Source organism: Mytilus californianus, unplaced genomic scaffold (assembly GCF_021869535.1).
Source record: "Mytilus californianus isolate M0D057914Y unplaced genomic scaffold, xbMytCali1.0.p SCAF_8, whole genome shotgun sequence".
In the NCBI taxonomy this organism is placed as follows: domain Eukaryota; kingdom Metazoa; phylum Mollusca; class Bivalvia; order Mytilida; family Mytilidae; genus Mytilus; species Mytilus californianus.
The window spans coordinates 47,398,791-47,411,072 of record NW_026262734.1 but is presented as its reverse complement, the minus strand read 5'-3'; the positions used below and the strand labels follow the sequence as shown (position 1 = coordinate 47,411,072).

Here is a 12,282-nt window from a genome sequence, read left to right as displayed (position 1 = left end):
TGATTATGTAATACTTGAAAAATGAAGAAAAGAACACAAAGGAGAAAATATGCAACACTGACCAAGACAGATGGTCGTAATACCATTATAAATACAAAGAAGGTGTAGTGATATACATGTACCAAGAACATACAAGAAACGATACATCAATAGTGCAGTGGATACATGTATGTGAGTTTATGATAAGATAAGAGTATTGAAAAGAAACAAAAAAGTTGTATATTGGAGGTAAACAATAATGCTGAACACAAAACAAAACAGGTACACATGTGTTCAAAAAGTGTGCGAAATGAACTTGTGTGTTCGACTTACGATAAATCATCTTGTTTAACCTCAGGATGTTCTGGTATGGAGCTGTTGAACAGAAATGTCGGAGATGAAATGACGTAGCCTTATAGTACATTAAACAAACTCAAATCGACTTTTTTATATATTTTTTTAATGTTATCATTACAGCATGCAGTTGCAGCAAGATGATGAAGTGAGACGATTCTGTCCAATGACATGACCATATATATATAGTTACATTTCATTTATCAATAATTCTATAGATTAACTTAAAATTTCAATTAATTACAGATGGTGCTAAAAAAATCAGATTAATTTCACTCTAATTACATCGTATGATGAAATAATAATAACCATTATGTTAATTTGTCAATTTAAAGGCAACCACAAAACGTGTAAGCTAAAAACACACTGAGTATATAAATATGTATATTGCAACAGAACAGTATGAAAAAGTGGATATAACGAAAGTATAGAACTTAAAACATATGAATATGTGTAGTTGATGTTAAACCCTTTAAGGATAGAAGAAACAAGCCTGCAACAGCGTACTGAAAGAGATATGTGCTGAACGCCACTCCCGAAATGCTATTCGTGTAAATCCGAATACAATATCCAACAAATAGTGGGATAATGCACACATTGTTTCATGTATCATTTGCCATTTGCACACAAGCAACAGCACCGCGTGAAACAAACACTTCAATATCTATCAACAGCAAGCTTCGATCACCTGAACAAGCCAAACATGTAATTTGGTCTGAAATTCACTCGATTTCCATATTCGTCCTCTCCCAAAGATAGCCACATGTCTAAGGCATTTCTTGTATGACGATTGGCTTTGCTTGTTAAGAATAAATTTAAAGGTGTATATGGACACAAAACATCTATTTTGATTGCTTGTTGTTTATCTATTTTTATTACAATCATTAGTTTGTGATCATCTTTCACACAAACAATACAAATGCAAGTGCATTAAATTTTCAGTGTTATTCTTAAACGCGTCGTAAATTTGTTTCTGTGAAATATTCAAATCATTTATTAATAAATGCTTTAGAGTCTCCCTATATACAGGTACTTATTAAAAACTATGATTATTCTATAAAAAAAATGTCTTGGATGTTGATGGATATATAGATGACTGTTTTATGTTGGTACCGTTAACAATCCGGAGGAGTACATGCCATCTTATACCCCAGCCATTATTTTGACTTAAAGTCGGCCAGTCACTGATCTTATTTTTAAATGCTGCACACTTAGTGGAGTAGCAGTAAATACAAATATTCAATTCATTGGTAAAGCACGCTACCAAGAGACAATGCACGGAGGTCGCACTCGCCGCATTTTATTTAAACCCCAATTACAAGCACAATCATTTCAATCCCAATTACAAGCACAATGCATAAATTATGATCATTCCGCTAAAATTAATTCTCACAACAAATACAGGCACATTGTATCTTCGTCTAAGCCCCATCTTATCGTCCTTTATAAATAGGTTTAACCCTTTTAAGTTCGAAAGGTGTTCGCAAGCAATTAGGGTTGTCAAACATGAATAAAATCTAAACAGGAATCGTTAGTACACATGTAAGGAAAGTAAGTCAACACATTATTAGGTATACACCTTATCGCTTTTTATTCCTATCAGGATAAGTTCTAAAATCACACAACTTTTCAAACTATTTGAAGCATCTGGGGCCTTGTTCAACCAAAGTATTGTGCATAACTTGAAATTTTTCATAGAGACATGTTTAAACCATCGTAAACATATCAAACAAAGTTTTTCAATGACTTTAAGTTGTCTTTTAAAAAATGATTCTTAAACTATCCAAATTTTAAAATGTCCACTTTCCAATCTTTTTCCGCCCTCAGCTCATGCTGATGACCTTTAATTGTTTTGCTCCACTTGACCTCAGCAGAAAGTTGTCTAAGTAACTGTGTTTCCCGGATTGAATTAAATAGCGATAAGGTGTATTGTTTCTAACATTGTTATGTATTCAACAGTGATTAAATTACTTTGGGTAATTATGAGCATCAGTGAAAAAAATGTTATTTTTTACGACATGTTAGAAACTAAACGCAATATTGGTTAAAACGCGAGACACTTACGCTCGCTCAAAGACGTCACTGCCTTCTTCGTCGTAGCTGAAATCAGGCATATGAATATCTAATGATTGTGAAAAACGAACTTTTTTACCCTCACTTGAGTTACTTCCCATACTTGATGTAGATGGCATGTTTTATAAATATTCTTCACGTTTCATGCCACCGTCAATGTGAATATGTAACATTCAAATCTCATAAATCAACAATTGACATCTCACTTACGGAACTACAAAAACAGTTTTAAGTCAGTATGAACAAAACAATGTTTGAAAACACAAATTTGGTCAAAACTGCCATAAAACAAAACCAGTCATTTCACCAGTGAGAATGTTTCTATCAATTTTACGTTTGCTTCGCGTCAAAGATTACGCCCTCTCTCTCTTACTTTTAATCTTGACATGTACATCTTACTCTAATTGTGACTTGAAAACTTTGGATTAATTAGAAATATAGCAATTTCTCACTGAACAAATAAAATTTCAAATTATTTAAGAGTAATTTCGCCATTAATATAGAACCCTTTTCAAAGAAAGTTTGATATAATCACATTTTCCCTTTATAAAAGCCCATAATGATTAAATTTATCGGAAACTATTTATCAAATTAAAACGTAAAGAACTATAAAAATATTGTTCTGGAACATCAAGCACATTAATTTGTCTTTAATATAACGATTGGCGTTTTAAATCAATGGTTCCGAACGGAGTAGAGAAACGAAAATTACCTTCGTATGCCATAAAATGTTCCGAACGGAACAGAGAAACGAAAATTACCTTTGTATGCCATAAAATAGTCTTTCACTTTTTTCAAGAGATAAAATACTCATTAAAGTCGACTGATTTATGTTTGTTTGATTTTATAAGATATTTTTAATATTCACGTATGATTTTTAATATTTGGTATATCATCATATACAGTTTAGATATTTTCATCATATGAAGAAGAAAAATCACCTACATGTATGTTCATATGAGTTTCATGAGCCTCGGAGGTGTATTCGAGGTGTAAGGTTCATCTTGAGTCGAGCGAAGAGAGAGGTTGTTAATCTCTAAACTTGAATAACAAAATGCAAACATTGAAAAAAGTAACTAAATTGTATACTGTTTACGTCTGTTTTCCTCTAAATATACACATCCTTATCAATAGAAATGACTTAACCCTGACGCAATTCCATGATTTTTTTTTCTAAAAATGCATACGCTTTGTTATAATTTTCTTTAAAACAATTCGCCTTTTCACAATCTAAAGGACTATATGGGTAATCTCATTGTTCGTACACCAAAATGAAAATAACGTTACGTCATTGGTTGAATTTCCATTGTTTAGTACGTTTTAAACCAATCACAACGTTTTGGTGTACGTGTTTGAAAATATTACCCAGAATGCATTAGATTCTGAAACGCCGCATTGGCTCACATTCCATATCTTCGTATACTAGATTAGGTTTGAAAACAAATACATAGTTTTCTTATATATAGCAGTCTTCTACTGATACCCAAATTAAAAGTAAGATTTTTTAGGTTGAAAAAAAACGTTAAAGGCTACAACAGATCAGAAAGTCAACATTTCAACAATTATTAGAAATGGATAATCTTAGACAATACATGTTCGAGTTAAGGTTGCATTTTAAACCCATCTAGTTAATGATAGCTGAGACTTCAAGTAATATACCCAGATAAAAGGTATATGATTTCCGCTTAAATAGACATTACACATTACATATAAATAATAAAAAGACGCCCTTTCCATTTCTAGTAACCACTAACACTAGCCATATACGAAAGCAATTCCTTTCAATATATTATACAAGTATTCTAGAAGTAACAAGTTCTGGGTCTTAATATACCTTGTTGTGCTTTCTTTCCTCCATCGGTTTATCATCCTCCCGTCTTTTGTGAAATAATCAAATTCATCAAAGCCAGAGTCCCCTGTACACGGAGACATATCCCGCCCCTCTCTTGAATGTAACTGCATACTTTTGACGATATTGCAGAATCTGGGTCTATAACCTTGGAAGCCCTGCATAGTAATAAATAAATGTGAATTATGACATATATATTTTCGAAAATTTTCATATAAGTTTGATTGGCAAACAAAAAGTTGTAAGAAGCTATCGTTTATCAGAAATTAGAAACTTATTTGAATTGAAGCAAAAGCAGGATTGTTGAATATATGCATGCATGTGGCATACAGTGGCAAATATTTCCTGCATATTCAGGATGAGAACAAATTAAAAATAAATTCAATACGTACATTTACAAGCTTGGTCGACAGGGATGAAGCACAAGAAATTTAGACTAATATTGAAAAGAGGGTATATAGCAAACGGCTGTGTGATAATATGAAAGTACATAAACGTAAATCCAATAACAATAACAAAAATGATTATAAGCATCACTACAAGTATTATAGTTTGGTCCGTGTATATTTGCGTCCATTCGTTTTTCGTTTTGAGATATTAAAAACAAAAAACGAAAAACGAAAGTGTTTTCATTTTTCGTTTTTGATTTCTCAAAAACGATGAAAAACAAAAGTGTTTTCGTTTTTCGTTTTTGATTTCTCAAAAACCAAATATTTTGCCCAGCACTTAAATGCTAATACACATAGTGACAGATAGATGCCAATTTATTATAGTTAACTTGAGTAGTTGGGTTGCTGCCTAACTGTATCCATATCTGTGTCATACATCTTTCATTAAGTGTATTCAAACTTGTACAAATTTGATACCGTTTTTAACTTAGTTCAAATTACGACATGGTTGGAAATTTTAAATATTTAATCATTAATCATTGGTAAGTAAGGCTAACGACATTATTTAAACTTGATCCCATTAAAATAAACATACCATGTTTTAGGTTTCTGCTGTTTTAAATAATCGAAAATCGAATAGTTTCAGAAAGTTGCATATCAGAATTGACGTATCAACTTAAAATCAAACTAATAAGTACAGATTTTCAGTTAACAGCAGATATACATTTGACAAGCGTCTTGCAGCTCAAGTCAAATACAATGACGTCAAAGAACTATCACCTGCAATAATTAAGTCGACATTTTTGCGGGAAACATTTTAGTTTCCATCCGGGCTGAACAAAAATAAAGTTCGCTTTGACTAAAAAAGTATGTGTGGTGCCCTGAGGTATGGTGTTTTGAGATTAACTCGCGACATGTTTTATCGGAGAATATCGAAATCATAATATCAGAATGTATATATACGTATTAAATCATTCGAAGTTTTTATAACAGGTATTTTAACGCAATTTATACATATATTACCGTTACACTAAATGACCAAAACAATTATATCATAAGCCAATTAAGTGGGCTATAAATGAACTCATTACAGATTTATATAATAGTATTACTTACATAATTTCTTCGTTGGAAATTGTTCTTCTCCGGTCCCTGTAAAACAAATGTACTGTTAGAAAAGATGATGGTGATGGCTTTGGAAGAGACTGGCACCAGATAGATCAACTTAAACGGCAGACACTGACACCAGATGGATCCTCTTAAACGGAAGAGACTGACACCAGATAGATCGTCTTAAACGGAAGAGACTGACACCAGATAGATCCTCTTAAACGGCAGAGACTGACACGAGATAGATCCTCTTTAACGGCAGAGACTGACACCAGATATATCCTCATTAACGGCAGAGACTGACACCAGATAGATCCTCTTTAACGGCAGAGACTGACACCAGATAGATCTTCTTTAACGGCAGAGACTGACACCAGACAGATCCTCTTTAACGGCAGAGACTGACACCAGATAGATCCTCTTTAACGGCAGAGACTGACACCAGACAGATCCCCTTTAACGGCAGAGACTGACACCAGACAGATCCCCTTTAACGGCAGAACTGACACCAGATAGATCATCTTTAACGGCGGAGACTGACACCAGATAGATCCTCTTTAACGGCAGAGACTGACACCAGATAGATCATCTTTAACGGCAGAGACTGACACCAGATAGATCCTCTTTAACGGCAGAGTATAAAATATTACATTTTAGGATATATTTTTTTATTCTAAAGATAGTATATTCATAAAATAGGGTGTTTTGGGTACTAGTATTAGTCAACGAGATTGCAATAAAACAAACAATAAAATCAAACGAGAGATCTATAGTTAAACTGATCTCTTTACTAAAATCTTTATGTCAAACTATTCAACACCAAATTTCCCACCAATATAAAAGTAAAGAGATGTGGTATGATTGCCAATGAGACAACTATTCACCAAAGTTCAAATGAAGTGGATGTAAGCAATTATATGCAACCGTACGGCCTCCAACAATTAGATAAACCAATACTGTATAGTCGGCTATAAAAGGCCCCGACACGAGAAATATACAACAATTCAATCGAGAAAACTAACGGCCTAATATATCACAAAACAATTAAAGAAAAACAAATATGACAGAAATGAACCATCGATAGCCACTGAACTACAGGCTCCTGACTTAGGACAGGCACATAAAGAATGGCGGGGTTAAACATTTTCGTGAGCGCTAAAGCCCCCCCCCCCCCTAAACTTGGGACAGCGATGTAACAGCACAACATAAGTACAAACTATAAAAATCAGTTGAAAAAGGCTTAACTCATCGCATCGATACAAAGCAGAAAAACATTAAACAAAAACACAGACCGGACATGGCAGGGTATTTATCAATCCCTCATCCCTAACAACAACAACAAAAAAAGAAGTACAGATCTGAGAGTACTCGCAGTTACTGACAGCTAGATAAAAGCCAATAACAACTAATAAAAAAGTCATGTACAATCTAAGACTATAATATCAATCAAGTTCACAGTCTTGTCGTTTAATGTACTTCCAACATATACATACTAAGGAAATCAGTTTTGATTTAAAACCTTAGCAAATAGTTTTGTTGCCAAGGAGTTGTATGCTTTTACTTGACTTTTTATTTTCAATTTCCCCATTTGTATCTTCTCTCTCTCTCTCTTTCAATTTACATACTGGGAATTTATACCGAAGAAGGATATTTGTTATCCGCAATATTTATTGAACTTTGTTTTTATTTGTTAGGTTGTTCCTGATGGTGTTGCACGCCTTTTAAACGTATATAATTTCATTCTGAGAAAATTTTATATACATGTATATATATATATATATATATATATTAATATAAAGTATTAGCAGAATGAAATTTTCTTACACATGATATTTTTTAAAAAGTCTATGAAACATGGTTCAAGTTGAAAAATATATAAAATATAGATTTCAATCTTATTATATGTATACTTTAATAAAATATCACATCGTATTGATTGTGTATCTACATTTTCACTAATATAAGTATTGCAATATGTAAGTAATACACGCAGGTAAATGTCACGATCTTTAATTCATATTAATTCAAACGTACCCTACTTGTACTGGTAATAAAAATTAAATGTTTCCCATATGTTTAATCTGCTATAATAACAATACCCATAACTTTTCAATTCGTTGTAATTAAATCTTGATCTTCATAGAATAATAGGTATAAATAGTGGAATAAACATTGTATAATGATGCCGAATTTTGTATAATTAATAGACAATAAATTGTTATGACGGAAATGTTTGTGACGATCCCCAGCAATTCAATATCTAGCCAAGTATTATAATTATGAACGATAGACTTGATCGGTTTGCGTAACACCCTCGTGTTGCAACCAATCCTTTGAAAAAATATATAACAAGTATTTCAGCTGGAAATCTGGTAGTAAACGTATATATCCTTACAAGTTGTTTCGTATTTACTGTCACAGAAAAAGATCATATATATATATTTCATTATAAATAAATGAAAAAAAAACTCATAAAGGAAGGCAAATCTACCATGGAAACATACAAAAACAAATAGAATATAGAATGGAAACGGGAAATGTGTCAAAGTGACAACGACCCGACAAAGAGCAGAATACAGCCCAAGGCTACCAATGAGTCTTCAACTCTATGTCGAAAGCATTATGTCACTCAGTGAAGCTAAGAAACAAGATAAAATTGCAACCTCCTCTTCATGTACATGAATCCCAAAATATACGGGGTAGGAACTACACAAAAAAGGGAGCATAGAAAATTGTACCCTTCATTATTTCTGCGAAAAATTAATAGAAACTATTCTTATACAATGTATAAGTTATATTGTTCAATGCTCCAATCTTTACAATGTATAAGTTATATTGTTCAATGCTCCAATCTTTACAATGTACAAGTTATATTGTTAAAAATGCTCCAATCTTTACAATGACTACATATATATTGGTAAAATTTTTTATAAAGACAGTTAATAGTTTCATTTATGAGAACTGTACCCCAGTAAGGCTCAGTTCAATTGATCATGTTGTTATGTGTAGCACGTTGGTCCGACAAATTGGTTTGTTTAAGCTACGAAAGTGGTAACGCCCTACTAAATAATTTTAAAAAAGCACAATTTTAGGATAAGAACTTTTCGAAAGTTACATTATTCAAGAATATCATAACCTTGGATTCCATCAATGAAATTGTTTCAGTGGTGGGTTCATGGGGGTGGAGGGCGTACCCCTTTGTTTAAGAAAATATATCATTTTCAGTACAAAATTGTTTCGGCTCGCTACACCCGGCCGTATTTTTTTCGGTTTCATGGGATTACGTACCATTTCAAAAATTCTGCTTCCGCCCTTGTATTTTACCCTGATTTAAAACTATTTTACGTTTTATCAACATACAAAATAAAACTGCATGCACTGTTGGGAATTTTGAATTTGTTCATAGTTTTAAATATCTCTATGTCTTCTTCAAATAGACATAAATACGTATTTATCACAAATAGTATCTATATTAGAATATTTTAAATATTCCGTGTGGGGTAAGCATTGTTTAGACCACAAACAGTCCATTAAGTTGGCAATGTGCGTTAATCTATTTCTGTTTGACATGAAACGAACAATAGAACGAGATTACATAATGTTAATATTCAGCTGTCAATTAGTTTTTATACGTATACCATATATAATAGCCCTGAACTTCAATGCACGTATTGTATGTTCGACAGCAAGTTTATTACAGTTTGAACATTGCTATAGTATCTATAGTTAATATCTAATGCACTTCCGAAGTCTTATCAGACATGTGATAAACTTGTATTGTTACATATCAGTAAAAGTCATATTTAATTGACTTGCGGTAAACATTAGGTCTGTTATACACCCCGTTTATTGAAACCCCCTACTCTTCTATGAATGTATTATTCATGTTTAATATATTTCACTCAGTAATGAATAGATAAGATAAAATGTTCTGTATAGTCAAAGTAAACAATTAGTCTTATTTAGTGTGTATGGGTCTCTAAAAACATGGCAACATACCACAAAGAAATACAATGTAGTATTTGTGAGAGAGAAAAACATAATTAAAAGGTAATTGAGGCTTTCTCCGGTTATTCTTTTTTTATCATTCAGTCAAACAAAATATCGTCCAGACAACAAACTTTACTTTAAAATGAACTTAAAAATCCGTGGAAAATTCAAATTTTCAATAACTGTCATATATCGGCACTATCTATTAGGCCATTTCAATGATGAAAGTTAAAGCTTAAAAATGAAAAAGAAAAGGGAAGAGGGAAAAACTCGAATAAGATACAAATGGGCAAACTAAAAATAAAGAACAAACATTCAGTGTAAACTTAAACACACCAAAATCCACCAAATGCAAGTTGAGAGCATACAACTAAATTGTCATTTTGGACATTTTAGAATTGTATTTCATATGTTAGATTTAACCTACCATTGAAGGTGCCGTTCTTGGTCGATGGTAGTTTATATATCTTTTCGGTTGTTTCATTGTATCTATTTGTTCTTCCGTTGGCGTTGATGTCCGAGAGTAATTGGACATCGCCGATACAGGCCGCGAATGTAAAGAACATGGTTCCAAGTCACATGCAGTCTGAGGTCGGTCGTGCAACAGAATATCGTGCATATGCGTGTAGTCATGGCATCGAGAATGTCTATCAAAATAACGATAGTCTGGGGCAGGACTGGCTGGGTGCAAGTTTATGTTATGTCGTCGTGCACAGTCTTCGTATAATTTATTGACAAGTGTAAACCCGCTCCTCATCTGTGCAGCGACTCTGTGACGTTCTACAACAGACCCAGCACTACGAATTCGAGGTTGGTTTGGTGGTCTCGGTGATTCCGTAGACAGACGAGATGTGTTACTCTTACTGCTCCACGGTCTTTCTGTCCTTCTTCCTCCATAACTTGGGGGAGCTGTACCAGGCCTTTGATTTCTGGCTCTACTCACGTGCTTTTGTAGCGGACTTGGTGGTTTTATCCGGAGTTCAGCATAGGTATCTGTTTTCTCAGACGAACGAAGAACAAACGAATCATCCTGCGGCAGAACTTCTGTACTTTTTCTAGCATCACTTGCAAATAATTTATGTTTGTAACCGTCAGCAATCCAGGCAAGGCCTTCGTGATAATCTTCGAAAACCATGTTTTAAAATCACTGCTGTGTCGTCAAACATATAATCAGTTAACTTTTCGTTATTTTATGTAAACTTTACACATATATCCATTAAAAACCACGAAATCCATAACATAGAATCTAAAAACAACACACGCCTATCCACTAAAATGAGTCATGTACATACTATTAAATTCTGTAGTCCCAAGATATTAATATTGTAAGTAGAGATCAAACTTTAAAATGAATGCTACCTAGCACAAGTCAAAATTTAAATGTATCAAATGAAATTCGATATGAAATATGTAACGTTTATGCATCTATTCGTACATCACCATTCAAATGTAAATTGTTCAGGCATATCTGATAATCAATTAAAGCTCTCCTGAACACAATTGTCCCTAGTCAATAAGCTAAACGACTTCTTTTTCACAATCAGAAGAATCTCCGTATCATTAAATCAGTTCCGTTCCGTTGTTGTATCCCGTCATCAATAAACAAATGAATCTTTTATTTACCGTTAAAACAACGCTGGGGCTCTTATTCCTTCGACATGACATGCACGAGTGGCATAATGGTCGATATTGTATTAAGATAATCCGAATATTAGACGAACCCTGTCGTAATACAATTATTTCTAATCTTCTTAAACTTTTCGCAAGAAAATATTTTCATATTGACGTTTTAAATATTTCAAATAAGCTGAAAATCGATTCAATTAAGATTAAAATTTGGCCAGGTTCGTGGCATCCCTTTCACAAGGTCAGACCACGACTGATTAAATTTCTAGTGTTCTATTTATCAACAACCTTTTGTTCCAATGAATAAATTACAATATTTGTAACAAACGGAGCAACTAAATATGAACGGATCAATATATGTAATTATAGAAAATCACACCTTTCACAGGTAACAATAATTAAAAACATATTTTATCTCGGTAACACTATTGATTTTAAAAAACTTGTGAAAAACAATTGTCAACGGTTTTAATTACATGTTTTCTTTAATTTAAAAGAAATGTATTGTAAGCAGAAATGTGATACGTAATTTCAAAGATTAAATATATCTAACATTTATTTTAATTGAATTTTAAATTAAAAAGACTGTCTTTTTCCCGTTATGAATTATTTGATAACGAAATAAAATGTCATTGTGGTCGAAGATGAGTTGTTTTATGACGTCATGAGGAATACGAAGTACTGAAATGACCACTTTATTCTCCGAAATTGTCTCTTTAATATACTTTAAATGGGCTCTAGATCTAGCTTTATACAAAATCAAAAAACGCGATTTTCCATACAAGAATTAAATATCGTATAGATGAAGGAATGAAAATGCTGTATTTGAAGAGTTGCAATAGTCAATGGACTATTTGGCCTTTACAAAAATAAATAAATAAATAAATAAAAAATACCGGCGGGGCCAGTAAA

General features: G+C 32.8%; 1 protein-coding gene across 13 annotated transcripts in view; it reads right to left on the bottom strand.

Moving 5' to 3' along the window:
• Window positions 1–12,282, bottom strand: part of LOC127712647 (uncharacterized) — a 70,851-nt gene that overhangs the window by 25,566 nt on the left and 33,003 nt on the right. For 5 of the 13 annotated variants that reach the window (XM_052219203.1, XM_052219208.1, XM_052219206.1 and 2 more), the window contains exons 3-6: window positions 5,761–5,796; window positions 4,241–4,413; window positions 1,022–1,132; window positions 313–354 (exon numbers count right to left, since the gene is read on the bottom strand). In XM_052219203.1, the coding sequence (XP_052075163.1) occupies window positions 313–354; window positions 1,022–1,132; window positions 4,241–4,413; window positions 5,761–5,796 (362 nt within the window). Of the gene's footprint in view, window positions 1–312; window positions 355–1,021; window positions 1,133–2,397; window positions 2,434–4,240; window positions 4,414–5,760; window positions 5,797–10,171; window positions 11,431–12,282 lie in introns of those variants that run through there. The other 8 variants (XM_052219207.1, XM_052219212.1, XM_052219210.1 and 5 more) reach the window with 5 other exon arrangements.